Here is a 20750-nt window from a genome sequence, read left to right as displayed (position 1 = left end):
ATCAGAGGAGATTTTTCTACAACTAACCTTATAACTTCCAGCTTAAATGGTGGCTTCCCATTGCCCCAAAATAATACCTCAACTCCTCTGCATGGCATACAGTGGCTTCTACATTCGCACCCCTAACTATCTCTCTAAAATTATCTTTTACTGCTTCCAACTTCACATTCTCATTTCCAAACTACCCACAGTTCACCAAATGTGCCTTGCTTCTATTTCTCACCCCCATGAATCTGGATGTGTTCCACTTATAACAGTGTACTCATCTTTGTGACAAATACCTACTCTTCCTACAGGACCCAACTCAAGCATCTCTTTTCTCAGAGCCCTTCCTAACTCTCCCGAGGAAACGAATCACCCCCACATTGTTGCTTTCAGAACATCTCTGTGTAGTGCTGGAACTGTACTTTGGTTTATATGCCCCCTTCTCTAGACCAAGAGCTTTGTGATGGAAGGACACGCACTTTATTCATCTTTGTATTTCAGCTTCTAGCACAGTTCTTTGAACACAGGGTAAATATTTACTGAATAAATAAAATGACCTCAATCGTCCTTCTAACATCCCTTCTCCCGCCTGGCCTGGTAACTCATCAGGAGCACGAATCTGATCGTCAACATGAGGAGTGGTAAGACCCTCACCAAGAGCCTACTTGCGAATATGGCTGTCTTTCAGGAGACCTGCAATTTTTTCCGAAGAGCCTCTTCTGTATTTTACACGGGGAATTACAGAGGGAGCTGACTAGAGGCCACGATGACCAGCCCCTTGGGCTAAGTTCTTCTGACTTGGTGATCAGGGTCTGGTAGCAGCAGATACAATCACAGGACACCACAACAAACAGGGTAGGAAGCTCAGCTTCAGGGGTCATGAGGCCTGGTATAGTCAGAGGATGCTGCAAAAGGTACTAGCAGTTCCTGGAGATAAAGGTTCACAGCTATAATAAGACTGGCATGGGTATAGGGTGAAATAGACCAGATGGGCTTGCAACCAGCCAATTTTGTTTTGATCTTCTGTCATTCCAGAGAACTAAACGTCTTCATTTATCACGAAATGAAAGAGAAATTAAGTATACTTTTTACTGTTCCAAAAAAAGAGGCACTACAGCTATCTTCAGAATTTGGGAAAGTAGGAATTCACTTATTATATAAGATAAAATCCATATAGTCACAGGAATACAGAACAGCCTTTTCTCTTTTAAGTGTTACTTAAGAAATTAAAACTAGAGGCCTTTTCATCTATCTATCTATCTATATATATATAGGTTCCAACTCTGATAATTCATGTGCCCTCATTAATATGATTTTATAGCAAAATGGCATTGATTAGATTTTAAGCTCACATTTAGCTTACACATTTCCAATAAAATACTTTTGAGAGAATCAAAATCCCTGTCCCAGAAAGGAAAATATAACGCATTATTTTCCAACTCTTCTGCCCCACAGATGAGCACCAAAGGCCTGACAACCAATTTATATAAGAGAGGTTACTGATTGCATTATTCCAGGAATCCTTCCTTTTCCTTTCTAGAAATCCCCACCTTTCTTCCCAACCAGAATCATTGTTTCAACTGGGCAACAGTCATCACTGAACCACAGTCACACAATTGTGCAATCTTTTTATTTACCACAGACAGAATTACAAACTGCTAAAAACGAAAGGGAATTTTAAAATTTCTCTTTAAAAAAATATGAGTGCTTACTATGTGCCAGGCACTTTGCATGAATTACCTTGTTTAATCCTTACAACTCTGTGAAATACGTACACTTATTACCCCTACTTTATAGATAAGTGAACTGAGCCAAAGTTACTGAGCATTAGGTTATTGCCAAGCAGTCTATGGCCGGTAAGTGATAGAGCAGGACACAAATCATTGACCTCTACACCATTAATCACAATTAACATATACACTTCCAATTAACTCATATTAATGGATACTATTTAAGTGTTTGCTACGTGCCAAGCACCTTCTCTGATTTAACTCTTTTATTTTCAAATAAGAAAAATGAAGCCCAAAGAGCTTGGTTGATTGGCTTAATGTGACTAAGGAAGTTAGAAGCAAAAAGATCTGAAATGATGCTTTATGTTTTTACTGCTGGAATTGGAATTCTGGTCCAGCTCAAACTACTTTAACTCAGGTCTCCTAAAACTCAGGCAAAGCATATTTTCTCTTACACCAATCTGCCTAGATTTGTCCCTGTGTATATTTTTTCCCCTTGTTTGAGCTAGTTATCTGGCCCTCACTTGAATAATTCCAATGATAAGAAATTCATAACATCTTAAGACTCATTTCATATCAATTATCAATGGATTTACTCAAAGCCTGACATGGCTCCTGACCTCTGGGGGTGTCCAATCCCTGGGACCGGCAGCCTACCTGTTGCTGCACATGGCCCGTGTACTGTTCAATGAACTCGGTGAAGCGAATGTAGTCTGTGCCCAGCCGGCAAAGGCGATTCAGGACGCTGGTTTCACTGGGATGGAGAAATGGGAAGTCCTGTGACACCTGCAGAAGAGGACAGGCTAAAAACACTGATGCCCACATATCTCGAGGTGCTTCAAATGCTTCATACTATGAATCACTCCCCTTCTCAAGATGCCCATTTAAGTTTGGTAAATTCCAAACTGCTACAAAGGTGTTGCTCCCCATCCCTGACCTAATTAGGTTTATTGAAATAGTTGGTAACACGAGGTAAAAAATTCAAACACTACCAAGTGTTGCACATTAAAAACAAGCCAACCTCCCCACAGGTGGCTACTGTTACTTGTTTCTTTTGCCATCTTCCAGGGATGGTCTATAAGGATATGGAGTTTTTTACCCAATTTCAACAAAGTCTCTTTAGCGTTACTGCTCAACAAAGTCTCTTTAGCCCTACTGCTCAAACCGGGATCTGCACTCTAGAGGTTTCTCAGACATATTCTTAAGATTTACAAATTCTCTACTAAATTTTAAATTTTATTTTCATTTCCATACATATGTAAAATTAATATAACATACTATAATCTATAAAAGCACCTTATAACTGGACATATAAATGTAGTGTCCATATTTTCATTTGTATTTGGTATTTCATTTCATTGGGTATTATTTTAATTGAAAGGAAGGCCAAATAATAACCTAGTGTGCTATATAAAGGTTTCGTAGCACATCGAGTACAATGAAGTAGGAGAATGTACTCATTCACATTTTTTTTAATACTGTGGTAAACTATACATAAAAGTTACCATTTTGGCTATCTTTAAAAGTACAGTTCTGTGGCATTACATGCATTCACACCGTTGGGCCTCCCTCACCACCATCTAACTCCAGAACTTTTTTATCTTCCCAAACTGAAACCCTCTATCCAATAAACATTAACTTCCCATTCCTCCCTCCCCCCAGCCCCTGGCAACCACCCTTCTCTTGCTTGTCTCTATAATTTTGACCATTCTAAGTACTTCAAATATGTGTAAATACAATATTTGTCCCTTGATGACTGGCTTTTTCACTTCATATGATGTCCCCAAGGTTGATCCATGTTGTAGCATGCGTTATCTGAATTTCCTTCCTAAGACTGAAAAATATTCGACTGTATATTTGCTCAGCATTTTGTTTATCCAATTCATCTGCCAAGGGATGCTTGAGTTACTTTTACCTTTTGGCTACAGCAAATAATACTGCCATGAACGTGGGTATACAAATATCTGGGTATTGTATACGATACATACTTGTGTCTCTTCTTTAACTTTTTTGGGATATGTACCTGAAATTGAAATTGCTAGATCATTTGGTAGTTCTATGTTTAATTTTTTTGAAGAGTCACCCTATTATCTTCCACAAGGGCTGCACCATCTTCTGCTCTCACCAGTAATGCACAAGGGTTCTTATTTTTCCATGATCTCACCTACACTTGTCATTTTGTTTTTTCTGAATGGGTATAAAATGCTATCTCATTGATCTGCATTTCCCTAATAATCAGCCATACTGATAATCTTTTCATTTGCTTATTGGCCAGTGTATATCTTCTTTGGAGGATCAACCATCATTTAACCAATACCTACTTATCCCAGGCACTGTGTTAATATCCCGAGATTAAATAGTGAACAAAATCAGATGTAGTTACTATCCCCAAAGAACTTAGCATATTACATATTTATATCATTGAGTACTGTATTTTGTGGATGTCATCTTTACATAATAGTAAATGTGGTAATAAATAGGAGCAAAGAAGAATTTTTCTGTTACCAAATCCATAATACGTTTAGGAATCCATTTTTAAAATATTTTATTTATTTATTTGACAGAGAGAGACATAGCGAGAGAGGGAACACAAGCAGGGGGAGTGGGAGAGGGAGAAGCAGGCTCCCCACGGAGCAGGGAGTTCAATGTGGGGCTCCATCCCAGGACCCTGGTATCATGACCTGAGCAGAAGGCAGCTGCTTAATGGCTGAGCCACCCAGGCGCCCCTTAGGAATCCATTTCATGCATATTTTAATGACACAACACTAACCATATCTTCAAGTTAATAACTTAACAACACAGTGCTTAAGAATCTGTCTTTGGGGGGCATCTGGGTGGCTCAGTGGGTTAAAGCCTCTGCCTGCGGCTCAAGTCATGATGTCAGGGTTCTGGGATGGAGCCTCACATTGGGATCTCTGCTTATCGGGGAGCCTGCTTCCTCCTCTCTCTCTGTTTGTCTCTCTCTGCCTACTGTGATCTCTCTCTGTCAAATAAATAAATACAATCTTAAAAAGAATCTGTCTTGGGGAGGCCAACCTAATTACTCTGTTTAGTGCAGTGTCTCCCTTCAGCTGGAACGATACCCCCAATAAAGCCCTGCCTGTGGCTTTGAAACAAACAAACAAACAAACAAACAAAACTCATATTTGGAGTCAGAGTGCCAGTTTTGAATCCCTGAGTTGCTGCTTACTTGCATGAAAATTTAGGCATATTATAATAACTCTCTGTGCCTCAGTCTTGATATCTAGAAAGTAGGAGATGGTAATTGTGGGGATAAATGTTAATACATGTAAAGCTATGCACATTGCAAGTGCTCAAGACATGAAAGCAATTTTTTATTATTAGGACAGCTCTACACAGTTATCAAGTGATAATTCCCATTAAAACTGGAATTTTGAGCAGTGCTTTGTTGGCAGAGTTTTAAAAATGTTCAAGGTCTAGTTATTCTGAAACAGCAAACAGTACTTTGAAGTTATTGATACCATTTGGTAAAACCCACTTATATGAATAGGCATTCTTATTTATTTATTTGTCAGAGAGAGAGAGACAGACAGACAGGGACAACACAAGCACAGGAAGAGGCAAACAGAGGGGAAGCAGGCGCCCCATGAAGCAAGGAGCCCCATGTGGGGCTCAATCCCAGAACCCTGGGATCACCTCCTGAGCCAAAGGCAGACACTTAACAGACTGAGCCACCCAGGGGTCCCTGAACAGGCATTCTTTATCACAGACTTACTGATGTCAAAACAGATCTGTAGCAGTCATACTATTATTAAACTCAGTGTTGGAGATTTAGTTTCAGCAAAACAATAGTATATGTCACATTACATCACCAGTTCTCAATCAGGCAATTTTGCCCCATTTGGTAAATGTCTGGAGTTAGTTTTGATTGCCACAATTCAGGGGGTACTACTGACATCTAGTGGGTAGAAACCATGGGTGCTGCTAAACATCCTAAAATGCACAAGCAGGACACACTCCCACAACAAAGAATTATCCAGTGTACAATGTCAATAGTGTCAAGGTTGAGAAACCATACATTAATGTTATTTTGAATTTATCCATTTGATAGTTTTATTTATTTTTTAACAAATAATTGGTTTTACAGTTTTTATTTATTTATTTATTTTAAATATTTCATTTATTTATTTAACAGAGCTCATAAGTAGGCAGAGAGGCAGGCAGAAAGAGAGAGGAGGAAGCAGGCTCCCCGCCAAACAGAGAGCCCGATGTAGGGCTCGATCCCAGGACCCTGGGATCATGACCCAAGCCGAAGGCAGAGGCTTTAACCCACTGAGCCACCCAGGCCCCCCTGGTTTTACAGTTTTTAAAGAGCAATATGCTTGAGTTTATATTTAGGTTAATGTGTACATATATTTAATATTATAATAAAATGATTTTTATCAGTATTAGGCATTCATAACATTTTCCCCCTTTATTTGATTGTGAAAAACATGCTCTGCAGAAAGTATGCAATATTTTCTGTTTTTAGAAGTCTTTTTTTCTTCCATAAATATCTGAACACTTAATATGGCAACAATACCCAGTGTTCATCACAAGAAGTGTACCCCTTAACCTCCATCACCTATTTCACCCATTCCCCCATGTCCCTCCCCCTCAGGTAGCCACCAGTTTATTCTCTATAATTAAGAATATGTTGCTTGGTTTGGAATTGGCATTACTTTGTGAGCTAGATTCAAATCTTGCCATTAGGAGGACGAGTCACCATAAATTTCTCTGAGCTTCAGTTTGCTCTTTTTTCAATTCCAGCTAACAATACCTAAGTTACTAAGTTATTGAGAGGACTGGATAATATTATAGAAAGCAGAAGTAGAAAAGAATGGTTCAGATACAGGAGCCAAGCAGACCTGCGGTTCAACACTAAGCTCAATAATTACAAGCTCAAATACAGGGAGTTAATCTGTGAAATGGAGATAGGTGGTTGTTAAGATTAAATGAGATAATGCATATAGTACCTAACCCTTCCTCCTCATACATAGGAACTCCAAATTCTCCAAGTACAGAAATTTCTTGCGAAAGGAGCAATGAGGGAAACACTCTTCATTTTTTTTAGTCAACAAAACTGGATGACCCCCACATAGTGTGTTAAGAGCTACGTATTTGGGCTAGTTTTCAAAGCTCAGTTTAAAGCAGTGCAAGCGTGAAAACTGGTAAAAGCGCCTCCCTCACTTTCACATCCAGTTCCCCAGCAACTCCCGCTCAGACACCTCAACCTCAGGCAGGGTCGCGTGCTCCCTCCTTCCGGGTCAGCCTTCTCTACGCCAGCCCCGGCCCAGCCCTCCCGAGGTGAGGTACCGCGCGCCAACGCCCCTCAGGCACTTCCCGGGTTACCAGCCTAGGCACACGCTCCCCGAACACTGCCCCTGTAAGCCCCGCCCGTCGACCACGCAGACTCCTCCCCCAGGTACTGGCGCGGGCCCGCCCATTCTGCGCTCCCTAGTTCCCGCGCAGGGGGCTGGACTGTACCTGAAGGCCACTCCGCTTGTTCCACGTGAAAATGGACCCTGGGTACCCGCTCAGAGCCAAGAGCAGTTCGTGGATCATTCCCACGGCGGATCTCGAGTCCCTATATCCGTCGCCCCCTCCTCCAACGTCCCTCCAGGGGACCGCAGGAGCGAATGCCGCCTTCTTGACAAGCGCACAGGCCCCTGGGACAGGCGATTTGTCCTGAATCCCAAGTGGCAAAACAACTGCTGCGGGAAGAGCGGAGGGGAAATATTACGGGATAGGCGCCCCCACGTCCCGGAAGTGTGCCGCGCTCGGCTGGGCCCACTCGCTCGCTCCTGCCAAGGTTCTGCTGGAGGAATCTCCGGAGTGCCCTTGCGCATGCGTCCTCAGTGCCCGAGTCGCCCGCTCGGACTTCCGGTTCCAGAGCTGGACTGGGAGGCTGGAGAGCCGGGTCTGGGGCCCGACCCTAAGAGGGTGAGGCTGGCCCGGGGGCAGAGATGCGAGTGGGTTGAGGGGCAACCCCAAGAAGGAGACGCTATCTGGGGTGGCCAGAGGGTGCTCTCGGGGCGCTTTAGCTCGGTCGGAGACCTCTGGAGGGACCGCACGACGGCTCCGAGAGTGACCTGGCCGGAGGGACCGAAGACAAAGAGGCCGGAATCCCGCACCCGCCGCTCCTAGAGTCGAGTCCCGCTCCCGCGAACCCCGCAGCACCCGGAACCCCTGGCCAGCAACCGAACTCATCCTCAGGAGACCCATTACTACTGCCCCCTCGGACTCCCTCTCTTCACCAACTCAGTGTGACTCCCCACGCCCACCGGCCCTCGCTTCAGGAACCCAAACCAATCCTCCTAGTGCGCGAGGTTTCCCGTCAGTAGTTCCCCGAGTAGTTGCTGAGCGGTTACTTAGGCTGTGAGGGAAAACAAAGACCCAGTATTCAGTACTTTATTTTTGTCCCGGGTGGGAATTGGTAGTTGTGTAGTCTGAGGAGGCGGGGAGAATGTAAACGGTCCCCGGAAGGACTGCGGAGGTACTGGGGGAGATCAGCTGCCACCCGCTGGACAGAGGCTTTTTGCCTTCAGCAAGAGGGTGACTTGCCTTTAGATTCTCTCCAGCTCCAGGTCTCCCATATGGTTCGAACTCACTATGCAACATTGGTCAGGGGAGCTGACTGGGATCAGGTCTGGGGGGAGGTGGAAGAAGGGCAGACAATACTTTATACTTTGCTGCTTCCCGGGGCTGCCTTGAAAGTCGCCCCAAAATGGTAGCTTTTGAAAGGTCTCCTTCATGCTGTTTGGATGCTGTCCTTAAGTTGGTGCTACCTCACATGGCCACGTGGAGTATATGGGAAGTCAAACCAACCCTTGGCAAGACTTCAGACATATGAGTGAGTGTATTTCTTCTGATAGTGCCATCTCTCTCTACCCTAGGAAGAAACTCTTCTTACAGTTGAGAGACTCATCTGCAGGTGATTCTCCAAGGACATGGGAAAATAGGTGTAAGCCCTCCAACCCTTAAGTGGAGGGAAGCTGCTTTCTACTGTGAATGATGGCCAAACCCATTCTGAGAGGGAATGGCACTAACTCTGAGACGTTCCGACAGCGCTTCAGGAGATTTCACTACCAGGAGGTAGCCGGGCCCCGGGAGGCTTTCAGCCAACTCTGGGAACTTTGCTGTCGTTGGCTAAGGCCGGAGGTGCGCACCAAGGAGCAGATTGTAGAATTGTTGGTGCTAGAGCAGTTCCTGACCATCTTACCTGGGGAGATCCAGAATTGGGTACAGGAGCAATGTCCAGAAAGTGGAGAGGAGGCAGTGGCTCTGGTGGAAGATTTAGAAAGAGAGCCTGGAAGACCTGGACTTTCGGTGAGAAGGGAGGGGGAATTCAGAAGTGTGTGACTGGGAAGGGGCAAGGATAAAGGGCCATATTAAGGTATATACAGCTTTGGTGATGCTTAAACTTAGGGTCCTGGAACAGGTAACTTTTTCAGTTAGAGCTTATCTGGAGATGCTACCTGGGTGTACCTTTGCTATCCTGTCATAATGAGTTATTCATAGTCTTACAGGTTTTTTACTTAAGAGGGAAGAAAGGGGAATTATTTTTTAGCTGTAGGTGGGTTTACTATTTTGAGCTTTTCTTTCTGGAGCTCCAGTTGCTCTAAGCTAATGGAATAAGAAAGACCCATGTTCACTGTTAATCCTCCTCCCCTGCCAAACCTAGCCAGGTCCCAAAAGGATGAACTCTTTTGGGGTATTAAATAATCTCCTCTGGGAATGCCCCTCATTATAACCTTGCAGTGACAATTAATGGGGGTTGTTTCTAGGTCACAGTCTCTGTGAAGGGGCAGGAAGTGCGCTTGGAGAAGATGACACCCCTGAAATCATCACGAGAGTTATTATGTGTTCGGCAGGAGTCAGTGGAACCCCAGCCCAGGGGTGTAACCAAGAAAGAGAGGGCAAGGAGCCCAGACCTGGGACCACAGGAGCAGATGAACCCAAAGGAGAAGCTCAGACCTTTTCAAAGGAGCGGTGAGGAGTAGATTCATATGGGAAGATAGGATACCATTCTAAATTGGGAAGTAGGGTTGGGAATAGTGAGTGGGAAAGGGATTTCAGGAAATGAGTTGAAATTGTAGAGTATGCAGTTGTTGGAGACCTCCTGAAGGTACGTAGTTTAGCCCTCTGGTGTAGTATTCTTGTATTTCCTCTTTCAACAAGTCTGCCAGAGGATGACTTCCTAGTTTTTAATCAGAATGGAACTATTTTATTTCCTATTGGTAATGATGATACTAGGTATTTTCTAGATAAAAATTCTTTTGTATACTTGAAGGCACAGCCTCTTTTTAGTCATTTTCTTAATCCAAATTGAACTGTATTTGTTTCTTCAAGTATTACTCAGAAGCTCCCTTCTTCTTTTTTTTTTAAAGATTTTATTTATTTATTTGACAGACAGAGATCACAAGTAGAGAGGCAGGCGTGGGGGAGGGGAGCAAGTTCCCCACTAAGCAGAGAGTCCCAGAACCCTGGGATCATGACCCAAGCCAAAGGCAGAGGCTTTAACCCATTAAGCCACCCAGGCACCCCAGAAGCTCCATTCTTTAGACCTATTAAGGTTTTGTTATTCTCCTTTGGAAATGAAGTCTTCCAAATACCTAGTTAATTGTGGAGAACTAAATTATATTATTTGAGGGAGGGTCTGGTAGGCAGAGGCAGAGTAGGAATTTTACTTGAGAATTTCACTATACTTTCTTTTAGTAAAGCTCTACTAACTGGTGATTATTGTTTACTTGGTAACTTTCAGGACTCTTCTCGGTTTCTCCATTGTCTTTGTGCCTACTCCTTATTGTTGTATTTGATTTTGTAGAACTTGTTTTTCTTATTTGTTCTCAGTTGAATTCTCTATTATCTGTTTGGGGTTTTTTTGATCGTTTCTTTAACTTGTTAAGGTTGTTTTGAATTTTGATCTGATCATCCAAGAAGCTAGCCTTCTCAGCCATTTGTAACAGTCTCTGTTAGCAATCCAGATGCAAGTCCCCAAACAGAGACTTGCAGAATTAATGAGTTTTTGAACACCTACAATGCATTCTAACACCTTGCAAGGTACTCTGCAATAAGTAAACGTGCCTGTTCTCAAAGAGCTTAGGGTGTTATTTGAAAACAAATATGTGCTGAACTGAACTATATTGAAACCATGCCAGCCAATGACTGTTCGTCAATTTGTGTGAGTACAAAAGGGGTTTGGCAGAGTAAGAGATGAGGGAGGGCAGTAGGGAAGGCTTCATAGGGTGGCTCTGGTAAATACAACTTCTCATAGAATGGGTTAAAGTTGGATAGGAGGGACTTACAGGAAAGGCCCAGAGTGATGAATAATAGTATGCTGTGATCTAGAGAGGAGTCTGATATGAATGGACAGTGCATGGGAGGCACTCAGGTTAAGGTTCAGCAGTATAGTGTTTGAGCTGAGGAAGTTAGAGCCTGGAATTAGGTAGAACAGTGACTGCTGCATTTATCTGGCTATAAGAGGATAAGGGTTCTAGACTTGGATGGGGCTTAAGGAACAGAGCAGGACATCCTATGGGAGAAGCCTTTAGAACTTGGTGACATTGTGAAGGAAATGGATGAGTTGAAGTTTCTCCCCTACTCTTTTTGCCCTTGGAATCACTCTGAGTTTAATTCTCTAGTGCCAAGTAGAGAACTATAGGAGATGGGAGGTGACTATTCCCAGCAGTACCAAGACCTCTTATAAGACCTGTAAGATTCCCAGCAGTGCCAAGACCTATAAGTGGTGAGGAGAACTAGGGAACAACATGGAACAGAAGTATTTGCTCTGAACAATCAAACAGAACCTTTTCCTCTCTCTAACCCTGCTCTGGAAAACAATCTCTTTTCTTTGGGTTTTATGTATTTTTCCCACTTTCTCCAACCCATTGAACTTTCTGAAAATACTTCCTTAGACACTTTCTTTATAAGCCTCTTGGATTCGAAAAAGACAGGTCTGAACTCAGAGGTATTTTTATGATCAATCCAAATTGTGATATCCTTTGTTTGCTTCCCTGCAAGCAGGATTTCCATTTCCTAAATCCGGTGTGGTCTCCAGGTTGGAGCAAGGAGAGCCCCCTGATCTGGGCTCCAAGGAGAAGGAACTATCAAGAGGCAGTCACACAGGAGAAAGACAAATGCATGCTGATCTGTTATCACCCAAGAGAGAGAGAAGAAGCTGGGTAGACCAGGATCACTGGGGCTTTGAGGATGAGAAGGTAGCAGGAGTGCACTGGGGCTATGAAGAGACCAGAACCCTCCTTGCAATTCTCAGTCAGACTGAGTTTTATGAGGCTCTCCGAAACTGTCATAGAAACAGCCAAGTGTATGGGGCTGTGGCTGAGCGGCTCCGGGAGTATGGCTTCCTTCGGACATTGGAACAGTGTCGGACCAAGTTCAAAGGTCTCCAAAAGAGCTATAGGAAAGTCAAGAGTGGTCACCCACCTGAAACCTGCCCCTTCTTTGAAGAGATGGAGGCCCTGATGAGTGCCCAAGTCATTGCATTGCCCAGTAATGGCTTGGAAGAGGCAGCCTCTCACTCTGGCCTGGTGGGCAGTGATGTTGAGACAGAGGAGCCAGGGCAAGAGGGCTGGCAGCATGAGGAAGCAGAAGAGGCTGTGGCTGAAGAGTCGGACAGTGATGAAATGGGCCAGGAGGCCACCCCCCAAGTCCCTGACAACTCATCTGCCCCTGTTCTTTTTCGAAGTCCCAGTGGTAAGAAGCTTTTCTTTTGGGGGTTCTGGGATTAGATTTGAGGAGTTATGAGACTGCATGTGCAGTCAGGAAGTCTAATGTTGCCTGCCAGCTTTGTTACTTAAATAGAACACAAAGAGGCAGGCACTTTTCAGTTCTATGTGTATTTCATTCTCTTGTGGGAAAATTAGATAATAGTACAGAGTAATTTTAGATATTTTAAATATGTACACTCAGAAAATTCTAGAGCTCTTTAAAAGAATATCATTCCATTTCTTTATTAAAATATTTTTTTCCTGATTATAAAATCACTAACAGCTGAGAAGAACCTGGCACTATGCTATGTTTAAGGAAAATATTTATTGAGCACCTTACACAAACTGTGCATTATTTCCCCAGTTCTCAATGTCAGTTTATTTTGTGTTCCTTTTCACTTAGCATAGCATAGTGAAGGACTTCCCAAAGTTGGGGAAACATTTTCTAAGACTCTTACAGGAGATTCGCAACACACATAGTAAGAAATCTTAGTTTAACACTTGGTTGAAATATTTGCCCATGGATCTGTTTTTAAGTATTATTTATTACTGTTGATATAATTTGTATAACCATGTTGTTACGGAAAGAACACCAGAATATGAGTAGGGGGTTTGTTTCTAATCTTGACTACTAATCACCTCGGGTGACCTTCGATAGTCATCTGACCATTTCCGAGCTGCTTCCTCACCTGTAAAAAGGGGCGTGGCAGCAGGACTACTTCTCTTAAAGTTGCAGTTTCACTGTGAACAGCGATCTTTTCGTTTTTTTATTATATGTGTGTGTTGTTACTTCAGTTCTGTTACAGGTTTCTTGTCTTCCTATCTTCTTTTCCCTTTCTCAGTATGCTTTTTTCTTTCATTCTTTTTTTGACAATGGAATAAATGTAGGTAAACCACAGACATGGCACATATGCTAGCTGCCATTATTTTTATGATCTGTTCAACTTTTTCCACTGCTTTTTCTGTCTTCCAGTTCTTCCCCCAACTCCTTTACTTGACAGTGAGTGGAGGGTGATAGAAGCAGCAGCATCTCCAGGTGGCTGTCAAGTGGGAGGAAAACTCTTTGAATCTCCTTTCCCTCTAGCCTGGGGACTAGCAAGGAGCAGAGTCTGTAATCCTACTGAAGCACTGCCCAAAGGAAGCCTGCAGCACTAGTACGGGCTCAGGCTGGGAGATACTTCTCACTTTCTTCCTCTTTCCAGCTTCCACCAGACCTTTTCTCCTAAGGATAAGGTGCATGACTATCAGGCTCTCACCTTGTACCCTTCAGGTCTGAATGGCCCTTCAGGTCTTAGCTATTACTGGGCTTTTTTGAGATTGTGGCAAACGAAGAAGGGCCATAATAGGGAATGGGCAACCGCGTGATTCTGCAAGAGACTGTTCTTTGGGGTCCCGAGTCATGCTTTGAAACACTTAATTCATAAGGAAGTAGAGCTGATGGAAAAATAGTGATCAGAAAAGTTAGGGATGACTCATGAGAGTGATTGACTAGGTCCTATTCCCCTGGCCAGTTATTTTCTAGTTATGATCAGAATTCCAAAGAAATTACTAGAAGAATGGGGAAATGCATCCTCTACTCTTGACTCAGTGTAATGAGTGTTTCAGTGATCTGGTGGAAAGACTTATTTTTTTAAATGGCTAAAGAGAAAATAGGAATCAAGGTCCCTGTGAAATTGCTGTGGGATATAGAGAAGCAAAACATTCTAATAATGAGTTTGTATAGATTTTGGAAACAAAGTATTTTTACTTTTTCACCTAGGAGCCCAAGCTTAAGTGGTTTTTCATCATACACTTGGTAGGACTGAGGAATAGAGGCTATAAAGCCCTGGATTAAGTGGTGCTGAAAATTCTTTTCTGGTGGCAGGTGTGCACTGGGGCTATGAAGAGACAAAGACTTACCTTGCAATTCTTAGTGAGACTCAGTTCTACGAAGCCCTCCGGAACTGTCACCGCAACAGCCAGCTGTATGGAGCAGTGGCTGAGCGGTTATGGGAATATGGATTCTTAAGGACACCAGAGCAGTGTCGGACCAAGTTTAAAAGCCTACAGACCAGCTATCGGAAAGTCAAGAATGGCCAAGCACCAGAGACCTGTCCCTTCTTTGAAGAGATGGATGCTTTGGTGAGTGCCAGGGTTGTTGCCCCACCTAGTGACAGCCAGGAAGAAGAGACAGCCTCTTGCCCCACCCAGACCACCAGTGAGACCAAAGCTGAGAAGCAAGCTGAGGCTGCAGAAGAGACCATAGAAGAAGATTCTGAGGATGATGAAGAGGATACTGAGGTACCCCTGGGGGTTGTCATGACCCGTGCTCCAGTCTTATTCCAGAGCCCCAGTGGTAAGATCCTTTTACTTTTTGAGGTCTGAGTAGCAGAAGGGAGACAGTGGGATTTAGGAGAAAAATCAACAATCTGAAGAGTAGGAGACTGGCTTCTATACCCAGCTCTTATGGATTCTTCTTGTGACCACCTTCTCTCTTCTCCATGTTTCTTTTCTATTAAAGCAGCTCACAGAGGGGATATAAATTATTCACCTGCCTTGCCTTCTCATAATACATCATCAGTCTGATGGGTGCAAAGTTTATAAGTTCGCTCTCATCTACATCTGAGCTAGTAGGCAGTTTACCTAGGAGGGAGTATGAAAGTTAACATCTCCTAGGTAGCATGTTGTATACCCATAGTGGGATGAAGTTGATTTTGAAAGTTCATTCTTGTTAAATGTTTTTTTCCTCTACTTCAAACTTGCATACAGGTTGCATGTCTACTTTATTCACACCTATGAAAACCGAATAACCTCTTCAGCCACGGCTGGGCAAAAGTCCGAGATTTCCTAGGGAATGGACTGTTTGAACCTTAGCCGTTGTGTAAGAAAAAGAAATACTTCACTATGGCTTCCCTCCTTGTGGGAAGAATAATTCTGATTTTGGAGTCATACATGTATGTGAATCTGAACTCTCTTGTCCATTAGCTAGCTGAATGACTCAGAGCAAGTTATTTAAAACCCTGTACGTTTGCTTACATATTACAATGTACCTCACTGAAGCTGATGTAAATGAGGTACTATGGTGAAGCACCTAGCACAGTGCTCAGGCACACAGTAAGTATTTAATAAATAATAGTTTTCTTTTCAAAATGTTCTTCAGATGTACATTCTTCAAGGGCGTCCCATGGAGGTGTTAATATGTTCCACTAAAAAAATGTCTTGTAAGTTAAGGAAGTGCTAAATTACCCTCCTCAGAGGCCCACAATACACACTCACATATTTAAGATTCTGAGATTTCATTAAATTTAACAAATCTCTGTTTCACGGGGGCATCTTACATGACTGAGCTTCTGGATAGAAATACTGTCTTTAGTGGGTACATAAACAGGCTGATGCTCAGTATTCCTTTGCTCTCAGATTTTGTCCAGGGAATTTGGGATCCAGAATTTGAAACATCTGAAAATTCTGCAAATTCAAAGTCAATTTGCAAACTGAAAACTTGCCAAGTATCTGCAAATTCACATAGCTTAGGCCTGGGGAGCCTGGTATTTGGCTCTTAGAAGAATATTAAAAGCTTAGCTTGGGCATTAGAGTAGTGCTTTGGGAACACTCAATGTTTATTCTTCCAGGGAAAAGAGATTGTTTTAGGGAGATATTTCCTAGCAAAATTTCTCTCTCAGAAGACCTTCTGTTCTTTGAAAGACACCAAATATTTTCCTACCCTGTTTTCATTCTCAATATACATTGGAATTTGAGGGGAGGGGGAATCAGCTCTTTTGGATATAGAAATTTTCAAGGTTTTCCTGGGTACTCCTGGACCTATCTTAAATCTGGTAGGTTTTCCTTGTTATACTGAGAGAGTTTTCTGAAGATGATGGGTATCCAGGAAGCATTAAAAGAATATATTAATCAGCCCCTATAACAGATGAGAAACATGTGATTGGTTACTAAGCACAGGAGTAAAAACACTGGAATTCTAATTGGTAGTAGTCACTGGGGATCTAGTGCTCCCTAATTTTTATCTTTAATCATCTAATATGATACTTTACCCCCAGCACATAATATTGAGGAAATGGATAACCTTTGAAATTCTATTCTTATATCAGGTTTTGAGGCTGGATTTGATAATGAAGAGAATCTAAAACGAGATATTTCTGAGGAAGTACAACTACATAGAACATTACTTGCAAGGTCTGAAAGGAAACTGTCCCGGCATCTTACTCAGGGTAAAGGTGGTGAGAGTGAATGTAAATCAGGACAACAGTGGGCAACGACCCCAGGGGAGAGAAGAGGAAAACCAACACTCCCAGAGAGGAGTTTAGGTAAAGTTCTAAATCATCAGAGACCTTACTTGGGAGAGAGACCCTGTAAATATCTCAGATACAGCAAAAACTTTGTTCCAAATTCCCACCTCATGCATCAGATATCTCATCAAGTGGAAAATCCATATAAATGTGCTGATTGTGGAAAAAGCTTCAGTCGGAGTGCACGCCTCATCAGACACCGCAGAATCCACACTGGAGAGAAACCTTACAAGTGTCTTGACTGTGGGAAAAGTTTCCGTGACAGTTCAAATTTCATCACCCACAGGAGAATCCACACAGGAGAAAAACCCTATCAATGTGGTGAGTGTGGAAAACGCTTCAATCAGAGCTCAAGCCTTATAATTCACCAGAGAACCCACACAGGAGAAAAGCCCTATCAATGTGAAGAGTGTGGAAAAAGCTTCAACAATAGTTCTCATTTCAGTGCACATCGGAGGATACACACAGGAGAAAGACCTCATGTGTGTCCTGACTGTGGAAAGAGTTTCAGTAAGAGTTCTGACTTACGTGCACACCATAGGACCCACACAGGAGAGAAACCCTATGGGTGTCATGACTGTGGCAAATGCTTCAGTAAAAGCTCTGCCCTTAATAAGCACCGAGAGATCCATATGCGAGAAAAACTTCTGTCACAGTCAGCACCTAAGTAAGCCCCTGAGAATTTAAAGAAAAGATACATGCATTGAAATTGTTAGGAAAAGTCTTCCAATAGTAGATCCATCTCCTAGCTCTGCCCAACGAGCTTAGGAATCCCTCTAAGATTTACCCCACTTTGTCCATGTTTTTCCTGGGTCTATGAATTCCTAAGGTAGTTATCTTAAGAATGAAAGGAAGATTTCAGTCTCTCTCCTTGCCTTCACTGGAAATGAGAAATAACACCTTTATCTCTCAGTGCCTATGTTGTTTCCTTAATAGAGAGGATGTAGTAGTAGATCCCATGTATTTATTTATCCTGATACTCAGCTGCATTTCAACTGGAAAAACTTACCATGACAGCATTTCAGAGAGAGGTCGTGAGCCTTATTCTGAGTGGGTCTAGCTTTTTATAAAATAATGGAAATGCAAAAAAGTGGCTTTTTTTGTTCATATAAGTCTGTGCTCAGAATGACATCTGTCATGTCCACTCTTCATTTACCTTAAAGAATTTAATATCCATCTTGGTTCTGACCTATGAATCATCTTGTTAAAAGCCTAGGTGTTCTATATGGAGAAACAGTATAAACCTTATATAAATATAAGGTGTGAACCCTGGATTTCTTAATTTCTTCAAAGCTCTGGAATATAATAATATATTTAGAGCATTCTAGATAGATTTTTTTTTCTTCTATTCCATCTGATACGAATTTTATCTGTCCCTGCTGGTCCAGAAGTGCAAAGAGCTAGCCAGCGGGGTATGTTGATATGAGAGAAGGCATTTAAAGCTGCCAGTAGGGGGCTGTCTGCATTTCGCACACTCTAAACACCTAGTATAGTGTTACACGGCACCCCATGGTCACTGAATACTCATGTGCATTGAGCAGAAACAACTGCCACATACCCATGAGTTAGGAAACAGACCACTTTGTGCCAATAACTCTTTACCCTAATGGCAAGGAGGACAGATTATCTTTGGTCACTGGAGTTGCCAATACCTGCACACATGCACATATTCAACTGTCTAGATCTAATTTTTTAAAAAGATTTTATTCATTTGTCAGAGAGTGAGAGAGAGAGCACAAGCAGGGGGAGCAGCAGGCAGAGAAGCTCCTGAGCAAGGAGGGAGCATCCTGCTGATGCAGGACTCATGTACAGATTTATTTCTAAAAGCTCTTCAAACACAAGTGTAATTCTGATCTATATAATCAAATAGTATTGAATAATTGCCCACCTGTTCATAGCAGTAATGATGAGCCCTGTACAGCACAAGGTAAATAAGCCCTGTCCTTATTTTTATAACCTAAAACAGATGACACTGACATGGACAAATAATAAATGCACATGTAGAGCTGCAATAGTTTTAGAGAAATCTATAAATCTAGTAACATTTTTGCATAAATGTTAAGGTCTAATGCATTATAGTTTTCTATAAGAAAAACCTGGGAGGATTTTCTTCTCTTTATTCAGGAAGGCTTCATGAAACAGCAAGTGTTCAAGGAAGGAAGGTTACTGGGTAAGTTAGGGTGGGATGAAATCCCCAAACCAATCACAAAACTGAGTGTTGAGTGGGTGAGAAATGGGAAAATTGGAGAGCAAGGTGTTTTACGCAGATGGGGCCAAGAGCAAAGGACAGACTGTAAGGAAAATTAAACAAATCTTGGAGCTGCACAAAATCTGAGGAATAGTATTATCTAGGCTACGCACGAGGCAGAGAACTGCCTTAACTGGGACATGGAGTACCAGAGGCAGATCAGGATGCGGTCCCATCCACCTATAATAAATCAGATACTGCGCTGTTCTTATTGATGAAAGAGCCAGCTTGCACTAGAGAAGAAGAATGAGCTGTTTGAGGGGACTAGCTCCTATGGGAGACAAAGGTCAGAAACTAGTATCTTGAGAAGAAACTACAGGGGGCAGGTCTGAGGAAATGTGAACAGATGGCTAAGGTCTAGGATAAGTAGCTGTTTCATATTCATATATAATCAGAGTCCTGTGGCTGGAATGAGGTATCAAAGAGGAATGGGGAGATAGAATATTCTGTCATTCATAGCTTGCTATGTTAGGTGAGAGGTTGAGTAGGGTTCTGGTATTGAGGGATCATACTACAAAGAATTTCCTAATGTTTATTAGGACAAGATGGTATCTCAATTATGTGGCCTAAGGAGACAGGAAGATAGAAGAAACACCAATCTAAAGCAGTGCCTCAGGATTTGAGATGGTTTAGTAAGTGTGTCTTTTAAATGTGTGTTTTTTTTTTAATATGGGAGATTACTGTCTTTAGTATATTTATGGATAGTTGTGTATAAAAAGTACTGGTTGGGGGTATCAGCAGATATGAATTCCGGTTCCAGATGTCTTGTGTGTAAGTCATCCTGTTTCCATCTCCCTTTCTGTAAAGCAGAATAATGTTTACACCTTAATCTGCCTCTCAGGGATACCATGTTAATAAAAATTAATGTCTATAAAGTACCCAGTGTTTCTTCAGATGGTTCACCCCATCCCACACCCCACCAAATATACATGTGCAAATTACTAAGTTGTTGTTGCTAGGAAAAGAAATTTTTACTCACTTTTTTGGCTCCCTGTGTGGGCTTATCAGAAGTATGCCTGTTTGAATCTTTATGTGCTAGACTGAGAAACAAATTAGGATGTGGTAGAAGAGAAATTAGAATGAAAATTCTGTGGTGTCTATATCTGTATCCATTAGTACAGTGTATTCGACCTGTCATATTATTATGACCTGTCATAACTGAGCATGGAGAGTCTTACTTTAAAAGACCCAGTACCAGCCTCCCTTCTCCCCACCAACCTCCAGATGAAGAGAATGTACCTAAGGAACAGGGCAAAGGCAAACTCTCTTACTGGGGAAAGCCCATTTCATCTCAAATAGCTTAACAAGGCTTTTTCTCCTACCCAGTCTGCATTCCTAAGGATGGAAGAAGCAAGAAATAGTCTTCCAACATTCAAAGAAAGAGAAACCAAGGCCAATGTAGGTGGAGTAAGAGGATCTGTGCACCCTACCCTTTTAATATTCATAAAACCTTTGTGGGGACATACTAAGCGACACATAGAGCAAAGGAAGTAAGGATGTATTAGCAGGAGCTGAACAATCCTATCCTCATCAGTTGTTTTCTAGTGCTATTGTCTCTTTTTCTTCATTTTCCCCACACTACCAATTGTTTAAAAGTATTTATTTATTTATTTTAGAGAGAGAAAGTATGCACTTGCAAACGGGGAAGAGGGAGAAGAAAGACAGAGGGAGAAAGAGACAGAATCTCAAGCAGACTCCATGCTAAGTGTGGAGCCAGATACAGCTCTCCAGGGTAGGGCTTGGCCCCAGGACCTTAAGCCCATGACCTGAGCCA

General features: G+C 42.4%; 2 protein-coding genes across 11 annotated transcripts in view; one reads left to right on the top strand and one right to left on the bottom strand.

The window, feature by feature from the left end:
• Window positions 1-7543, bottom strand: part of TUBGCP4 (tubulin gamma complex associated protein 4) — a 37660-nt gene extending 30117 nt beyond the window's left edge. For 3 of the 5 annotated variants that reach the window (XM_013055488.2, XM_013055489.2, XM_013055487.2), the window contains exons 1-2: window positions 7203-7543; window positions 2373-2501 (exon numbers count right to left, since the gene is read on the bottom strand). In XM_013055488.2, the coding sequence (XP_012910942.1) occupies window positions 2373-2501; window positions 7203-7280 (207 nt within the window). In that variant the 5' untranslated portion in view covers window positions 7281-7543. Of the gene's footprint in view, window positions 1-2372; window positions 2502-6905; window positions 7061-7202 lie in introns of those variants that run through there. The other 2 variants (XM_004751227.3, XM_045067720.1) reach the window with 2 other exon arrangements.
• Window positions 7544-8464: 921 nt separating this feature from the next.
• Window positions 8465-19854, top strand: ZSCAN29 (zinc finger and SCAN domain containing 29). Of its 6 annotated transcripts, none has more exons than XM_004751232.3 (5): window positions 8711-9044; window positions 9503-9707; window positions 11742-12431; window positions 14310-14780; window positions 16531-19854. In XM_004751232.3, exons 1-5 carry the CDS (start codon window positions 8727-8729, stop codon window positions 17397-17399), a joined length of 2553 nt encoding a protein of 850 aa, XP_004751289.1. In that variant the 5' UTR covers window positions 8711-8726; the 3' UTR covers window positions 17400-19854. The 6 variants fall into 6 exon arrangements, with proteins under 6 accessions (XP_004751296.1, XP_004751289.1, XP_004751290.1 ...); XM_004751233.3 differs by having other exon boundaries at window positions 8722-9044; window positions 9590-9707; XM_004751236.2 differs by having other exon boundaries at window positions 8836-9044; window positions 9590-9707; window positions 11776-12431.
• Window positions 19855-20750: the final 896 nt, after the last annotated feature.

This window comes from Mustela putorius, unplaced genomic scaffold (genome assembly GCF_011764305.1).
Source record: "Mustela putorius furo isolate JIRA1106 unplaced genomic scaffold, ASM1176430v1.1 tig00003898_pilon_pilon_pilon, whole genome shotgun sequence".
NCBI lineage: Eukaryota > Metazoa > Chordata > Mammalia > Carnivora > Mustelidae > Mustela > Mustela putorius.
Note: the sequence above shows the minus strand (reverse complement) of the source record. Positions and strands in the feature narration are given on the sequence as shown.